Below are 18,450 nucleotides of genomic sequence, written 5' to 3'. Positions count from 1 at the left end.
ATGGCTGCAACTTCAGACTGCATTTCTGCAGCTTCTTATACCTGCGTAATAATTTCACTGTTCTCTGCAAAGGTTTGTCCATTTCCTTGCCTATGCTTCTTTCTCTGTTTTTTAAGGCTTTCCTTCTTTTGAAAATTTGAAGATCTTTAGCAATAGTAATGCTCTCTTCTACAGACCATTTATACAATTTTCCTTCAGAATAATTTATGGCTTTGCTTATGGTGCAAAAAATTTGGTGTTCTGCCTAATGTCACTTTTTCATGGTAGACCAACTCAACAGAGCTGAATTAATATTAAGAGTTACAAAAGGTTATTTTCTAAAGTAGAAATGTAAGAAGGGAGAGCTTATACTTAGGAGAGCTAATATCTGTGAATGAACAGCTGAAGGAGAACTGACTATACACGAAACCCACATTACATAAACACACACTGCAGCCAGAAAAACATACAAGCCAAGGCTATGCTGCCAACTTCAAAATTCAGGTTTCTCCAGAAAGAAATCTCCATTAGCTCCAGAAAACAAGTTAGCTACCAGAAATATTCAGTCAAAAGCTCTGGAATGGGGAAAAGATATTTTCCCCAGTGTCCCCTCATCGCTTCTGGTCTAAATTCCTGTTCCTTAACTTGAACACCACACTTCTTATGAATGCAAATCTGGCCTACTTACCTCAATGCATTTTTACAGACACCTTTTTTGAGGTGTGAGGACATATTTTCCAATAGCAAGCTTTACCTGCTTGCTGTCCTTCAGTTAACACTAGCTGTACTTCCCTCACTCACTATTTCTGCCACAGGTTGTCCTACATCTTTTTTCACTTCACAAGGTTCTTCTGGAAAAAGTGTTCTGAGGCTCTCATTACTTCTAAGCATCTAGAGAGCAAGAGATGAGCTCCAGAAACACAGTTAGTTAAGGAGAGCTTAGTTCCTCTCCTTGTTTCCTACTACCTCTCTCTTGGTCCATAGGATGCTTCCCTCTCCTAGGCCATCTGTGCTCAAGGCCAGCTCCCCGACCTGGGACAAAACTTCTCGAGGGTCCAGACTGCTGAGAACAAACTCTAAGACACCACAAGGGAGATGTCCCCTCTCTCATGCAAGATCTGTGGTTTGGAAGAAGCTCTTAAGCGTGGTGTCTACCTTCATCCCATTGCAGCCCTGTCTGTGCCATATCCAGGTCCTGACCCACAAACTGTAGAGGGTGATCTTGTCCCCCAGTGAGTTGCAGCTGGGTCAGTTGCTGAAGATTGGAGGCAGGCCTGATCTTAACAGGCCACACCTGCAATCAATAAGAACTAGTGCTATATAAGAGTAAGGAAAGAGGAGTGAGGAGAGTCAGATTACTGCAAGGACCTGGAGGAGTCAGTGTGTAGAGGAGCTGCCTGTGAGCAACATCAAGAAGGTATGAAGCTCAGGTAATATGAAATCCTCGTACTATGATGATGATAGAGCTTGAGTTATCTAAGACAACAACAAACTCCATATTCTTGTCTGACTTTGGACCTGCCTTGATAACACAAGCTTCCCTGGTGGCTGCTGGGCTGGCACTGACACTGGCTGCTGTCACCCGACCTGACCTAGTGACTCTGCTTTGCAGCTTGATGCTGGCCTTACCTTGATACAAGGGGTTTCTCTGGCTATCTGGGCTCTTGTTGAACTTAGCTACACACAGTTCTGTTTACCTTGGTCAGGCATATGGTATCCTACCTGACTTGTAATCACTCTAAACGCCACTTCCTTTTTGAATGCAGCCTGTTCCTACTCTTCCTCAGAATTCCTCCTCTTGTTCTTCTGCCTGCAAGGCCAATGAAGCCACCACTGAGCCTTAAAAACCCTGAGCATCTCCACCTGCAACCCCCTCACTGACCCTACACATGAGCCTGGAGCTCTATTCAAGTTCCTTCTGGGACTGCAACTTTTTCAATTCCAGATGCTGTGTGATGGTGCTCTGCAGCTCAGCCACAATCCACATCTGGCTCTGAACCCTGCAGACCCAGACCTTCCTCATCATTGTAAACCTGGCTGATGGTTTGGGTGTTTGATGGAGTCTAACACCCTCCCCAGACTTCCTTGCCCTGTTGCATGTAGGCTCAGTGCTCCATGCTGCTTGAATGCCTGCTATACAATTCCTGCTGATTGTCTTGCATCTTCTTGCTCTGATATGAGATCATCACAGAAGATACCACTGATACATCACATCAATACACACAACCATTCCTTACAAGAAACTTCAAGGGAGTTTTATGTGTGAGAGTTCCAGACACAGCCTAGAAAAATTGATAAAATTATACTGCTGGACTATTCCATGCATTTCTAAATTCAATGTGCAAATCTGAAATTTTTGATAACTAAAAAAAAAGTCTGTTAGAATAGACTTGTTTGGAATCTTTCCCCCCAGAAAAAAAAGTCTGTCTCAGATTTACAAAGAATTGTGGGCATTGAGGATTTGTGAACAGCAGCAAAACACAACAAACAGACTTTTATGGTTTTTGTTACTTTGCAGAGTTCTCTCACTATTTCATGTTTTTATCTAATACATGTAGTACTTAACTGTTACTGATTTAATAGACTTTTCAAGTAATGTCTATAGGAAGGTGTTAGAAGTTTTAATTACATCAGTCAAAGGATATTACAAGTCTCTTAGGAACTGCAGTAGTTTCCTACTGGTGATACTGAAAACACTAATATTTTAGGGTTCTAACCCAGTTACCAATTTACCCTTTCCTCTACCTTAGTAGAAATTATCTGGTGATAATATATAACGTATACTAGGTGGTATAGGCTAATAAATTGCCCCAGAAACAAATACAAATGACTGCAGGGAATTATAGAGGGCATAGGGCCTCAAAAGAGATTTGACTATATCTAGCTTCATATTATGCTTTATCTTCCAGTTAATGATTTAGCTTTCCTTTTGAATGACACAGTGCAAACACATTAAAAATCACTGACACCAAATAACAGGCACAAATTGAATTGGTTCATCTACTGCTGTATCAGAATGATAAATGTTAAGGCAAGCTAGTTTGGCTCACAGTTCTTCCTGCCTCATCACCCTTTTTTTTTTTTTGCTTAAAGATATTTTGCACAAAACTTCTACACATAATTTCTAATATTTATACCTTATTCTGTCTGATTACTTTGCAGCTGAGAAATTTATATCCCAACAAAGAAGACCTAAGGGACAAAACAAAAATTGTGATAATTACTAAAAGCTTTAAGCAAACATAAACCTTCTGTGGTCATGTGATTCAGAAAGGCAAATTGGTGAGGGCTGCATTTCAGTACAAGCTGTATTAACGGCTAGATGCAAATTGAAAACAGGCTGCATATTTAACAAATATTAGGAATATACTTTAAACATGGCAGAATAATAAATGGAAATGAGTATCAAAAAGTTGTTCCATGATGACTTTTAAAGTGTCTTAAACCTGTCTTCTCAGCTACATACTAAGTAGCTTGGTACTGTTTTTTATGGAATTACGAAAGAGGGCAACATGCCTTGAGAACATGCATCATCTTGTGAGCTTTTGGCTGGTTTGGCTGCGATAAACATTTCTCTTCTCCAAGGCAAAACATTACAGGATACTCTAACATGGGGCTTAAACTGTATCTTGTATCCGCCAGCAAAGGACAATGTTTTCAATTTATTGCTTTGTTTCTCAGAAGAACAAATACATTTGTATTGTTACAAGCATTAAAGATAAAATGACCGAACTTCTTAAGATTATCCTTTTCATTCCCTAGTGAGCTGCCATGCCATTATAAAACTTTATAAACATACAAGTTTAGCCCTTGGAGGCTCAGAAGTGTCTTACCAATGGGAGTTGGCTCTGCACTCTAAGGTGATTGTCATCAGTGAATCTTACAGCAGCTGTGAGTAAAACTGCTATAGTTCCAAGCAGTAAAGTCTATCATTCACAGAGCAAGAGTAAAGTGGTCTTCCTCCCTTGCATTCAAGCTTTGAGGATGAGGGATGACTACGCAACCCTTCTGGGTATTCCTTCTGCACTGGCCCACTTGGTATCAGATTTGTTCTAGTTCGAGTCAGTATCAGACACCAAGTCACTGTTTTGCTCGAATGCAATGTTTTGCATTCTTATGAATGGAGGGTACAGCTAGATGATGCCATAAACCTGGGTTTATGGCAATAATCTGTTTTGCAGCAGGAATGCCAACGTGGTATTTACATTAAAGTTATGTCAGAGTCACAACTTGTGAAAGACTCAGCCTTTTTAGTATGGAAGGGCTATTAAAACTTTACGTGGTTTCCTGAAGCTAAGTAATAGCAATATTGTTAATGATAACAGAAAAGTGGAAGACGTGGGACTCTGACGAGGAAAATTAATTTCTGTAGTGAGAGCGTTCCTTCCTTGGAGAAGTAACTGAGGAGAGCCCAGCGCTGAGATGCCCGAGCGCCCTCGGGCCGCGGTTCCCCGTGGGCAGCGCACCTGACGCGGGTCCGGCCGGTGCCGCCCTGCGCTCTGCCCGGCGCCGGGCGCTCCGCGCGGTCCCGGCAGACGGGCGCCCCTGTCCCGTTGCTGCCGGCGAGGCACGGGCACTGTCCCGGTGCCGGCCCGGGCCGGGCACCCTCCCGCCGGCCCCCGGGCGGTCCGGCCCCGCCTGCGGGGCGGGGCGGGCGCTGCTCGGCCCGGCGGGCGGTGCGGGGCCGGAGCGGAGCGGGGGTGCTGCTGCCGCCATGCCGGGCGCCGCCGCCCCGCTCCCCCGCCCGCAGGGCCGCGCCCGGGCCGCGCACCAGGAGCGGCGGCGGAGGGTGGCCCCGCTGGCCGCGGCCCCGCAGGCCCGGGCGGGGGACGAGACGCTCCTCAGGGGCATCTTCGAGATCGGCAAGAGGAGCTGCGACGTGGTTCTGAGCGCCCGGCGGCTCCGCTGGAGCCCCATCCTGCCCGAGAGCCCCACAGGTGGGACGGGGCAGGGGTGTCCGCCTCGGGCCGGGGTGTGCGGCGAGCGGGGAGAGGCGGCCGGGGCTCTCCGGGCAGCGCGGGGCAGTCACCCTAAACCGGGATTGTTGTAAAGTGCTTAAAGGCAGTGCTGTCGGGCACCTCTGTTCCCTTCGAGGTTACTTTGCTGACTAAGAAGAAAAATTGTTTATAACGCTTTGAGTGTCTTGTACCTGAACCAGCTCTCTCTGGCAAGAGTCTTGTCTTCTTGGTGGGTCGTACGAAAGGGACAGAAGGTAGAGAGGATGTTTTTATGGCCTCTTTAGCCCCAGGCCGAGCAGTTAAGAGGATTTGATTTTGTTTCTGATGCATCAACAACTTTTCCCGGTTTATACTCTTGGGCAGGTACATAAACTAGAGCTCAGAGAGGAGACTATGGTTTCGCGGGATGTACCTGAGTTTTGTGATGAGGCTTCTGTTGCAGGTTGTCGTTGCTCTGGATACCAGAGCACACGCCAACAGGCTGAGAAAGTGTGGTTACAGTATTTGATCAAGTGAAACAAATTATATTCAAAAGTTTAAGAAGCAAAGGAATGCTGCTTGAACCTATCCAAATAGATATTTTTCTCCTAGAAACTGTGGAAACATATATGTAGTTGTAAAACTGCATACACACTCTTAAACGTCCTTGTTTATTTCAGTGACCTCCCAGTGTTTACATGAAAGAGAAATCAAAGTTGTATTCAGGAATCCAGTTTCCAGGCAGCATGTTTGCCTTCTGGGATGGCATGGTTAGCTTGTCCAGGCTTAAAATACCACGTTTATTTTAGAAGTGTATTGGACAGAATTTAAAAGTTCCTGTAAGTAAGATCTCATCGCCATAGAGTCAGCATTTAGAGAAGCAAAGTAGTCAGATGCTCGCAGGTGAAGTCATTATGGTTCATTTAATGTAACCATGTTGGGGTACCAGAGCAACCAAAACGGAACAAGTACACAGTCAAGCCCTGCTGCTGACTCCTCTCCTCTGCACAATTTAACTGTGTTAATACAGTGCTGCACTCACACTGAAATATTTGCTTTTCAGCCCGACCACTGAGTTCTGATGTCCCCACACCCGGTGTGGGGCACAGCCCTTCCCCCTGGGGAGCCAGTCTGGGTGCCTTAAGTAATGCTGCTAGTGCTGGAGGCTCTCTTCCTCCTCATTTGGGACTATCTACAGGTCTCTGTGTATGTGATCTATAGTGTGATTTATTAATTATTTAGTTCTGTGTGTAGAGCTCTGAGTGTCACTTTATGTTCTGCCTCCTTTAACACAGGTTGAATTGCCATATATCAGGAACTAGGGTCTGTAATTGTCTTGGAATTGTCATCACTGAAGGATATTAAGGTGCAGACAGGAAGAATTGATTCTGGCATATATTTCTTCCAAAGATGGGGAGTATATTCTGTGTTTTGGGATTTGTGTGTTTTTGGCTTTTTTATTTTGTTTGGCTGGTCTGGTTTGTTTGTTTTCCTAGGAAAAATTCATCCCTCTCAGTTGCTACTTTCATACAGACATTAGAAACTTGTCATAGCTCCTGAAAGGTAATGATGTACATATGCAGTGCCTATAGTCAGACCTATAGCAGATGGCAGGACTTCAGGAATCTGATGGAAAGCAGCCCTGACAAACTGCTGCCAGTTTTATCAGGATTTGGGCTTTAACTGCACATGTATTAAATATATGCTGAAACTTCTTTCTCTGAAAATTTGCTTTTATACTATGTGGCATTGAGCTACTGAATAGTTTAATTTTTGAGAGGCTGCAGTTGCAGCAGTCAAACACAGATTCTGGAGCTTGAATGTTTTTTCTTTCCTTTATTCTTGGTTTCCAGCAGCCCTTACCCTGGAGTGTTCTGTACTGGTGCTGGGAGGAGCCATCTGTGGTAGGGTCTCATTCCTAGATAAGTACAGCAGTGGAGTGTTCAGAGATGGCTAAAGGCTCTCTGGACAAGTCTTTCCTCTGGGATTTGGCTTATGCATGTTCTCTCCAACCCAAAAGCTTCCTAATGTAGTTTGCCTAAGGCTCTAAGAGGTCAAGCCAGGTCTTCACGCTTTGCTAATGCTGCTGAATGTCTCTTGCTTGGACTCATACGTAGCAATTCTTCCTATTTTAAAGAAAGGTCTTTCTTCTATGGCAATTGCTACAGTCTGTCAAAATCAGAGAACTATGAGGTAGTTGCTTTGTTCCCTTTTTCCTAACCTCCCATCCCCCATAGTTCTCCAGATGAATTCCTGTCTTGCTGAACTTGTTGTTTGTCATCTGCAGCTCTGCGCTTTTGATTGTTTGTTCTTACACGTGGTAGTTTGTGCAGCCTTGGCTGCTCCAGATTCCACCAGAGCTCAAAGCTGCAGCTCAAAGTCCCCAAGCAGGGACCTCTGCTGTGCCTGGGCCCAGTCATGTCACAGAGATGAAGGTGTAGTTCTGCTCCACTGTGCTGTTCCCGGGGGCTCTAGGCAGCCTGATTATCAGGACTTCCTTCTTTACTCTGTCCTGGAGTTCTGCAGCTTCCATCTCCAAGGGGGTTTTGGCTACCCATTCTTGCTGATGACTTTTGATGGCTTCCTTTGTTGTTCACTCTACAGAAAGTTCCTACCTCTGAAATAAGCATGGCCCATTATGAATTTTGTGTGTTATTTGTTATCACAAAGCTTATGGCAGAAGTGAGTCTTGGGCAGGTAACTGGCTGTGGAGCCTGAGGGAGTGAATGTGTCAGGTGGGAATGTGGACAAGTGGGAGGCACAGCTCAGCTGCCCCCTTGGAGAGGCTGCAGCTCCAGCCTGGCTGTGCAGCTCAGCTGAGCCTGTTCTCCTCCCTGGAGGCAGAACCCCTTGACCCATAGCTGGTTGTTGCTTTTAACTGTGCACCGAGTGCCTCAGTGAGACACAGAGCTCACTGGCAGTAGTTGGTATTTTTTTAATCTAGCTTCTTTCTATGTGGCATTCCTATGCTATAATCATGGAAATCAAAAAAAAAAAGGCAAGATTTCTTTATTGATATTCCAGCCCTGAACTGTGGAGGTTCTCATATTGAGTGCTGCTTCAAAACTAAAGCAGATAAAGATACCTTAAGTACAGATTTGAATATTATATGTGATTTTTTTCTAAATTCCCAGAAGATTATTTGTATCTTCTTTATGCATATTTTTGTTGCTGTTAAATAAGGCTTTGATTCTGATAATTTTTAAAGCCTCAAGCATGTTTTTAAAATCTGCCACAGAGTTTCCTGATTAACAATAATTACAGTTTTTCAGCAGACTTCTGACAGGTAGGAAGTGTAACAAAACTGGCAATTGTCCAGTGCTTTACCAGTATGTGAAGCCTGGAGGATTTTGATCATCCTGATAACTTTATAAGTGTAATTTTTTGTGTGTGTATCTACTGTACTAAACTGAATATGAAGTTATTCTCTGACAGCTTGTGGGCTGGGCTGACTATTTGGATAATAATAGTAATAATTTGGGTAAAACTTGCTTTTTAAGTATAGGTAATTGAACATAATTTCTAAATTAATTAACAAACAAGAAAATAAGATCTTGGAGCAATCCAGAGGTTAATGTATTGTTGAATATATATTTCACAATGAATAAAATAAAAATAAAAATATATCTTTTTATAATGAATTTAAACTAATCAATATATTAAGTATACTATTCTTAAATATAGTATGCTACATTTCTTGTTGCTAATAATTTAAAATATAGATTTACAGATATTCTAGGTAAGTGCAGCAATAAGGAAAAAGAATCACTGCTGTATTTCAACAGTGAAAGAGTCAGAAATAAAGGACTTAAAATTAATTCTGAGTGCATAGTGGCCTGTTGCCAAGGCTATTTAGGAACAGATGTGGCTGAAATAGATACCAATAGTCTGTTTGGGATCTCTAAAGTAAGACATCTGTCAGTCTATCAGTCAGTCAGGAATAATGGAAATGGAAACTGGCTGTTACAAAATGTGAATTACTGAAGTTCCAAGAGGACCGAATTCAAAGCTTTTGATTCTACCTCTGACATGTAGAGAACATATTTTCTCTAAGAGTCCTATCTGTTATCCAGACAGAAAAACTATTTTTAAGGAAGAGACATTAAAATATGAAGTGTAACTGAAAGTGACGTGTTCATGTGCCACATTAATATATGGCTTTAAGATGTAAATTGAAGGAAGAAAGAATGCAGTTTTAAATAATCCCATGGTGTCTGAACTTATAAGACACTCAAATCTTTTCCCAGGAAGTCTGTAAAATTAATGTCTATTAGAAAAATGTTGCATGAACCTGCAAAATAATTTACTAATCTACAATTTATTGTGGAATTTAAAAATATGTATGGAAATAGGATACATTTATTAAAGGAGTCTTTAAATTTGTTCTTTATTTCAGGGGACTTTTGAACATAGTATCTTGACTGTCCATGTTGATTTTTTTTCCTTTATCAGAAGATCAGTTCATGTGTTTGTGGCACAACTTAGGTTGTTTCATTCTTTCTGTTCCTTCTTGTATTTCACACATTTATGCACCTCTGCTTACATTGAAAAGGGCTAACATCCTCTGGAGATCTAATAGGGCCTTTTATATACACTTTAATTCTCTACCTCCAAAGAGAGAGATCAGATATTTAAATCTTTGTTCCAGGAAAAAAGTTTCTATGCTAGTTCTTAAAAATTTTATTTTTGTGTTCAGGTTTGTGTACACATTAAGTTCTGCCTGTGTTAGTGAGTTGGATTCTGATGCTATGGCAATTATGTAAAACCCAAAGACATAGATATTGGATAGAAGAAATCCCTTTTTGTTTGCTGTTTCATTTAGGTATATCTGGCTACTTTATGTACTGCCTTTAGAAGGAAGTTTTTATTCAGGACATGGAGTTCTCCAAAGGTATTTTTATCCTACTAAGACAATTTCTGAAAAAGCTTAAGTGGCTGAAAATCTGAGAACATAACCTGAAGAACAGAGTAGTCTGTGTACCTTAACATTTGTGGGTTGTGGAACTAATGTTTTCCTTTTGAGGAAATCAGTGGTCCTGGTTTTTATGACTTATGTTGTAACAGTATGTGCAGACAAAAAACCATAATGTGTTGAGTATCTGATACATGTATTACCATATTGCCATAAGGAACTGCTATTATGTTAGACACCAACTGATTTCGTGATAGTGTTGGATTTCTCTCACATATGCTTATGTTTTTGTACAGATGATCCTTTAGGAACATCTGCTAGTTTTGTGGTGGTATCTGCTGTTTCCTTTCAAAATTTGACCTTTTTGTCATTTAGTGCCGTGACTGCTATAGAATGGTGTTTTACCAGGATCCTTTTCTAAATTGATTCCTGTCTCATAGACATTAGTTGTCAATTTTTTGAGTTGTGTCTGGTTTTTTTTTTAACCTTTTAAACTGGTGACTTAAGTAACTAGAACATTTTCCTTCCAATTGTTCAGGTTGTTTCAAAAATACTGGTGTCTGTGGACTAAAGGTGTGGATGGTACATCTCAAACTATTTCTCTAGGGAAGTAGTTTTGGAACTCTTGTCCTACAATTTAGGAACCCTTCCCCCTTTAGTTGAAGAGCAGATTTGTACAGTAAAACCAGGTGTTATAAAAAAAATTGAAATTGTAAGCCTGAATTTTTGTGTGAGATTTGATTTTGATGAGGGATTTAATGAAACACAATTCACTTCTGTTTAAGGTCTGGTGGAACTTCCTCCTTCCCCAGTTTCTCACTTAGTTGTGAAAGGAATATATTGAATCACTGACAACAATTTTTCAATGACTTGGTGTAACTCACAGGCCTCTAGTCCAGCATGTGGCTATTTCTCACCTGTGTGCTGCAAGTTTAAACCAATGGTCAGTTCATTAACAGAATTCAGCCCTGAACTCTTCATTTCCTGGCTTTTGCCTGTTTGAGCAGCGTCAGATGGCAGTTAGTTGGATGCTTTTCAGTACTGAATAGTTGCTGTAGTTGTCAGTTTGTTTGAACTGTGACAATATATCTGTTCTGCCAGTCCATACACTCAAGTGAATATAGGAAAGTATTCTTTGTGAGGGTCTCAAAATGCAAAGCAACAGATGTTATGTACTGCACAATTATAGGTATCCTGGAAACAGATCTTTACACAGTGCAGGCAGTCTTGGAAAAACAAAATTTGACACGTGAATGATCAAGTTAAGGGTAACAGCAATAAATCCTTATGACTAAATATAATGCTGTTTTGCACACACTGATCTGAGTTTGGGTAATTAAGTGCTTATTGTAATATCACACTCCTGTCATTTGACAAAAGCTTAAAATTATCCTGTAGTTATATTATTCAGCGTTGTTTTAGTAAAGCATAGTAGAAATAGAATAAATGTTCTCACTTAAAAATACCATATGAAAATGGCTTTTGAAAAAAAGCCTATGAAATTCTAAGGAGTGAAAATTCTTGTAAATAAATTGCTAACAATATATAGGAAAAAAAAAATCAAGGTGACTTGCTGGGTTTCTGTGTGAAAATAGCACATCTTTGCCTGGCTGATGTGTTGACTGTTCTGAAGATGGTTCAAAATGAGATTGCTCCTGTCCAAGTCCTCTCCCTGCTCTCCTGTTTGTTTCATGGCCTTTTGGAGACTTGTCAAAATGCTCTGTCACAAAGGTACTGAGAGATTTCACACTCGGATGGTTTTGGGTTTCCCAAAGGCCTGCTCTGTCACATCTATGTAATTTAACTTGGAGCGAGGTGATTAGCCAGGGATCACAATTATTGTGGTGTCAGTGAATAATACACTAACAGTTAGATGGCTCTAGATGGTGGAAACTCATGTCAGCATCAAACTTTGAACAGATTTGTGATTTCATTCAGTGGATTCTGCAGCTGACTTTCTCTGATAAACCTAAGTGTATTGTATGTTACCATGACTGGGAAAAGATTGTATACAGAGGTCTGGTTTTTATTTTGTATTGTTTTTATTTAAGGAAAAAGAATACTCTGAGTATTTAATGTCAAATGTAATGTTTCTTGGACACTTGACTGCAGCACACTAATTTAACAGGGCTAGTAGTAACTGGAGTTGGTTTGGAAAACAATGCTTAGCAGGAAAATGAGTACCTGATCAAGGTTTGTATATTTTTTAACTGTAGTATAAATTAAAATTAAATAAGAGTTTTTTTTTTTTTATTTGCATTTTCTGAGTAGTTTATTTAAAAGATGATGGAAAAGAGCAGGTGGTGGTTTTGAAATTTTGTCCCTAGGTCTCACTTCTTTTATGGAAACGGTTTGGGGAAGGTACACACAGACATTCAGTACTGAATTTACAATGATTTATATGTATATGAATGTTTGTCTTGCTTAAAGCAGATACTGTTTTTTTCATTAGCATTCAGCAATATTGATTTTAAATGGGAGCAGAGCAACAAAGTAAGTTCTTTCCTCCAGCCCAACTTCAAAGCCATGGCAGTTTTACAGATTTGACTAGGCAACAGGACAGTGAGTCCAAGAGTAGGATTAATTACACATGGCGTAATTATTAGTGAATCGATCTCTTACTTGAATGCCATCAGCTTGGAATAAAGATCAGGAGCTGTAGCTATACCATTCCTAATGTGTATGATTATAGGTTCATCATGTGGAAAATGTCATCTGTCACTTAAACAGTTGTTAGGATTATTATGGTAAGGATAATTAGAATGTAAGTAGAGGCTAAAGCAGATGTTTGTATGCTCTATAAACCAGCAGTTATTTAACCACATCTTGGATACTGTGTGCAGTTCTGGCGTCCTCTGCAAAGGCAATGTAGGACTGGAGAAGGTTCAGGAGGTGACAATGGGTAAAGGTACATAATGACTTCTGGGTGAGAGTGGCAGACCAGGCTGGCACTTTTTGGTCTGCAAGGAAGGTGCTTGAGATGAGGTCTGGACAAGCCAGTGGCAGTTTTGCAACATAAGAAATGTGGTGCTTCTAATAAGGCTGAGCAGAACCCGGCTGAAAACCAAATGAACAGATAAGAGTAATGTAAAACTTACTGCTAAAGGATTGTTAATGCTAAAAGATTTTTGTGGATTCAGATGGATATGGAAGGCCTCATTTTACTGCTCTTCAATGTGTAGAAGCCACAGTCAGTTCAGAGTGTCCCAAATGAAAACAGGTGGGAAAGTACTAGTGGAAAGAGGATAAATGTTCCTTTATTCCTTCTCTTCTCTTAGCATCTGCTTATGGCTATGGTTTGATATAAGATACTGGGACAGATGGACGTTTTCTCTCTCCTGGTATTGCTGCTCCTACATACCAGAAACCAGTTAAATTATATTTAAATGATATTTTGAGTAAAAGCACACACATCACTAGTCTGCAATTCCACCAGTGTCTGCAGTACCAAGCAAGATTTAATGATAAAATTTGAACTTCACTTTGCCCAGCCTTCCATTTGCAAGGTACTTTATACAGTTTAAAGAAAGTATGTTCTTTGCCTAACAAAATACCAAGGGGTTCATTTTATTAAATGTTGGTTAAGAATTACAGTGCAGTAGCAGACTGTAGAGGAAACCTGAATTTCTTAGCCATAATTCCCTTGAAAATATTGTTCATATGACTGCTTCTAATTATTATAGTATTGGGGTTTTTTATGTATTTATTTTTGTTGTGGAGAAAGGAAAGTAAATTCCAAAGACATAGTTAGAGTTGTATAGGATAAGAGTCTGAAACAATTACAAATGTTTTAGTTTGATCAACTTCAGAATAGGGAAAAAGTGTAACTTCAATATGCTTTGATGGTATTTTTCCATAAATATATGGATGGAAAATTTTATATTTATTTTAAAATTTATTTATGGAAAAAATATATTAATTTATCCATAAATGTATTTGAGAAGATTTCTGTTCACAAAAGCAAACTGTTAATATAAAACACCTACTTCTGTTTGTTATGTCAGCACTGAAAGAGGTGTGCCAAGATATCAATACTGGTTATTTCTTGAACACAGGTGGTGATAATTTTCTTGCACTAATTCACTTTATGGCTAAGTCAGAGATCATTGTATGATTTGTAATGTGTGGCTGGATATGTGTAAGAACATAAATTTGTGAAATTTACTTTTAAATGGGAAAAATAGGTTTAATATTGTGATAGAGGAAAACATGCATGGAATAGTTACAATAACACACTGTGAAAGTGCGTGCTGGAAAGTTTGAAGATGCATCTCTCTGTTGTTGTGAGGGTGCTCTGAATGGGAAGTCCTCCCTGACTCTGCAACCATATGCAGGATTGTGATGCTGTGAGTAAAATATGTAGGATCTGCAAGTAAGATACTTACTTCAGCCTCATAGAGGTAATCCCTGTGCATATTGGTGTAATGCTAGCATTTAAAAGTTTGGGGGAGTAAAAATTTGTGTGTATTGTGGGAGATTTGAAGTGCATCTTTGTCATTGACATGTTTATTCAACAGTAAAGACTGATCAGAAACTGGCTTGTTTGTTTGTTTGTCGTTATGTGTCAATCAGTAATCTTTCTGTTTGATTTTAGTGCTTAGTACCAGGATTAGGAATGGATATTTAAGTGTGAAGTGCATGTGCAGTTACCATACTGGAGATAGGAGGAGTTGGTGGTAGATGCCAAAGAACTTGCCTAAAGTACATTGGAGAGGTTTGTTGGAAGTTTTTGGTGCATGCCAGGATGGAAAGCAGACATTTTGGGGAGCATTTTGGGGTGGGTATTTTGGAGGGTTTTTTGATAAGTGGCTCTGTTTTAAAGCAGTCAGAAAACAGGTATGTTTCTGTATATATACTTAATATACTAATTTAGATTGATATAGAAGTTATCTCTATAGTTAATTTTGAATTTCATGATACTCAGTGTTGACATTTTATTCATAAAGCATTTTATGAATTCTGCATGTTCTCTGGAATGGATTAATTTATCCTACTTTATGCACTGGTTATGTCACAATTCAAAATGGAGATCTCCAGGTTTTTGAGAATCTCATGAAAATTTCAAACAATATTTTAAATGACTCATTACCATTTATTAATGTAATTTCTGAATGGTATAACAACAGAAAATATTAAAACAACTCTAAGGGCTTCACCTGATAATTTTGAGTGTATTTGAATTTTCAAAATGGCATTTTATATAATTTTTTAATAGACTAACCAGATATTCCCTAGAATTATTTTTTCTGCTAAGCATTCTGTAGACCTGTTGATAGAATTTATAGGTGTGTGATGCAATGGACCAAAATTTAAATTAGTTCAACGTTATTTCTTATCTACAATTTTCATTTGCCACGGGTGTGTTGCAGTGTGTATGCCACAGTTCTGCTGGATGCAGTGAGCCTGCCCTGAGCTCAGTGCAGATCCACGGGCACAGGTGGGTGTCCTGGTGGCACCACGCAGGGAAACACATGGCACTACACAACATGGGGCAAAGAGCACGCAGTTGGAATTCAAAACCATTCTATGGACACCTTGGAAATTTGTGCTTGTTCATGTATGGGTTGTAATTTCTGAAAAGGGGGTTGTGTTGTTGTATTGAACATTTGTGAGACAGACAGCACTCTAATGTAGCTGTCCTTACTTTGTGCAGAGAGGAGCTATTGTATGAGCTTGTTTATGTCAATATTTTAATAATTTATCTTTATAACTGCTTTTGACTATATTTATAGTAACATTGGCACCCTGTGTACAGAAGATAAAATCAGTGCTGAAAGGAAACTTGCATCCATCTGGAAGCAATAAACTTTTCTAAAAGACTGCACAGTGTTACTTAATCCTGTGATTTCTCACTGTGAGTGAAATTAAGGTTTGGTTCAGTTGTGTCACATCATATTGGTATCAAATCTTTTGTGAGAGCTATGTCATAGTGTTAAGCTACAAAAAAAAAATTAAAATTTATGACAGTCTGAGATTGTAATTTCCTCAGTCACAGAATTATGCATCATTGCAAATGGAGTCAATTCTATATAATAAAAATAATTGTAATATCAGCAAGCTTCTGGAGTGTTGCATTTTGCAAGTCTTCTCTTTATATGAAGTGCTAATTTGTATATGCACAATTGACTAAGTATACCTTAAATTTGGTGTTGTGTTCTCAGTAATTTTTCTATTGTACATCTGTCATGTATTGGAAATTATATTTTTGTTATGACAAGATTTTTTAGAAAGTTAGAGAAATATGAAGTGTTCTTAAGGAGAAAGGGGAAAAAAAATCTATTTTATAAAGATCATCTAATACAATTCTGGGGGTTTTTTTTGGCGCTTTTCTTTTAAGTTTGTTACAAGTGTGGTATACATGATCAAAATAGGATTCACTCACCCCTGCAGGCAAGGTGGTGTAGCCTGCATTCTTCCTGTTCCTCAGTGGCAGCTGAGAACAGGGTGAGGGAAGGGTTTTATGCTTGTCAGAGGATTCTGGTGGTGCTATTGCTGTCTCTTGCCCTTGGGCTAGTGCAGGAGATTCAGATACAATGATACAAAGGATTGCAGAGTTTCCTTCATAAATCTCTGAAAAAAAAAGAAATAGACCAGAGATCCATGAGGATAAAGCCAGACATGTAGAAATTTGTGGATGAGGTCATCTAGCAGCTGATAGCTATGCTTTGATAACTAAAAGCATGACTTGCTAGGGTACATGAATTATCAACTGTTTACAGAAAGAAATTGATTTGTGTTTAGAACAGGCTGCTTGTTCTTTTTTCCTGAAGAAAATGTTTCTTGAAAACCTTTTCCAGGGGAGACTAAAATTCAGATATTTGAGACATAATGAAATCCCTGAACACTGATACTCAGCAATATGGATGGTTTCTAAATCTGTATTTGAGGCTGAGGCAGATCTGGTGCAAGTAAGGCTCCAAATAATTTTTAACTTGTATTAATCAAACTCAGTAATATTGTGTGGCCATAAGAGGTCATTTGTTTCTCCATTTCCCCTTATTTTCATAAATGAGAGAAGTAATTGCTGTGATTGTAACATAAATTAGTAGGTAACAAACACTGTGTATGTGTGAGAAGTTTCTGAGGAAGTGTAAAATTAGGCTCATGTTTCCTCTTTGGGAATTCTTTAATATATTTCAGCTCTGCTAGCCCACTCCATTAAATCATGTAGGCTACTAGATATCAGTCTTCTCTTTATTTCAGAAATCTCTCTCAAAATAAATTCCATTTTATGATGGATGTATGGTTGGTCTGTGTAAGACCAGTCATTTTATCTGATACATGTTTTGCAGAGGTTTTGGGAAATGATGGAAATCAGTGACACTTTTTACCATGTTGTTACTCTGAAGTTTCTACCATAAATCCTCTTACTTACTAAATGAAAATCCTCAAAGTTTAAGCCACTAAACAAAAGGTTTGCAGCTGCTTGTCAAATCATATGAAATTAGGCAGTATGTGGGCCATATTCTTAATATAAAATGTAGAGCTTTCTATAGTACATTTCCAGTGACCTCTTTCTTGCTCTGGTGTTAATAAGAAAGTGTAATTATTAAAAGCAAAGCTTTTGCTTCATGCATGCTCTCAAAGGCTTCAGGATGAGAATCAGTCTTTGTCTGCCTTGCTTCCTTTCAGCTTACCTTGTTGTTCTAGCATTGTTCCCAATAGTTCTTTATGCTATTTTTAAATTCATCATCTCCCTCAAATGCATTTGTAGAATGAAGGGGAAACTTTTCCTTAAGGTGAAGCTTTTTCTCTGGAACAGCATTAGGCCTTCTGCTAAAGCTTCAATCACACTTTTATTTTGCAGAGGTATTTTTTCAATAAGCTATCTGACTTCTTTTCAAACTGCCAGTGTCAGTATGTTTTCCTAATGAAATTCTGCCATTAGCCTGTAGTTAATAAGCAAGGCACTTCACTGCTCTCTGTGAGAGCTGAGTCAAGGCACTAATGAAAGCTTGATGGATAGATGTCTGATGAGCCTCATTACAAGAGGAAAGGCCTTTTCCATGGCCTGCTGACCAGGATGCAGTGTATGAGCATCACTCTGAGATGTGGTCGTGCTCAGAGGGGAAGTCCCCAAGCCTGGTCTTTCTCCACAAGGGCTCAACCCCAGCAAAGCCAGCCTCTGAGCTGTACCAAACTATGCTCTAACAGTATGGGATCCTCTTTTCTCTTGGTTCAGCCAGAACTAAGTAGTTTGGTTATGGTTGTTTGCCTATTGCTATCTATCTAAAGCTGCAGTGAAACTTAACCAAATTTTAAGTGCTTGAGTCTGATCCAGCTGAAGACTTCAAGGACTACACCAAACGTTCCCTAAAGCTGCCTTTTTCTCAGTTGCTGTGGTAGGATGCTGTGCACAGGGGCTGTGTGCAACAGCCCTATGGTTTGGTGGGGGTGTTCAGAAGCTTGAGGATTAGTTTTTAACAGATAGGGTGGAGAACAAGGACTGGAATCAGCTGGTTGTGGTGCCTTGGGGGAAAAGAACTGTTTGAAAAGTGGTGAGAGAAAAGAGGGGAAGATGAAAGGTAGGAGGTTACAGTTTTGGATGGATTTACCCATGCTATGAATATAGTAAAACTGTTTAGAAACAAGTGAGATTATTCTGTTATGTAATGTAAGTCT

At 39.6% G+C, this 18,450-nt stretch overlaps 1 protein-coding gene across 1 annotated transcript in view; it reads left to right on the top strand.

Moving 5' to 3' along the window:
- The first annotated feature begins 4,693 nt into the window (after positions 1-4,693).
- The window catches only part of CERKL (ceramide kinase like), a 48,897-nt gene continuing 35,140 nt past the window's right edge, over positions 4,694-18,450 (top strand). Inside the window, exon 1 of the mRNA XM_030241741.2 lies at positions 4,694-4,916. Within this exon, the coding sequence (XP_030097601.2) occupies positions 4,694-4,916 (223 nt within the window). The remainder of the gene's footprint in view (positions 4,917-18,450) is intronic.

This window comes from Serinus canaria, chromosome 7 (genome assembly GCF_022539315.1).
Source record: "Serinus canaria isolate serCan28SL12 chromosome 7, serCan2020, whole genome shotgun sequence".
Classification (NCBI taxonomy): Eukaryota; Metazoa; Chordata; class Aves; order Passeriformes; family Fringillidae; genus Serinus; species Serinus canaria.
This window is presented reverse-complemented; position numbering and strand designations above follow the sequence as displayed.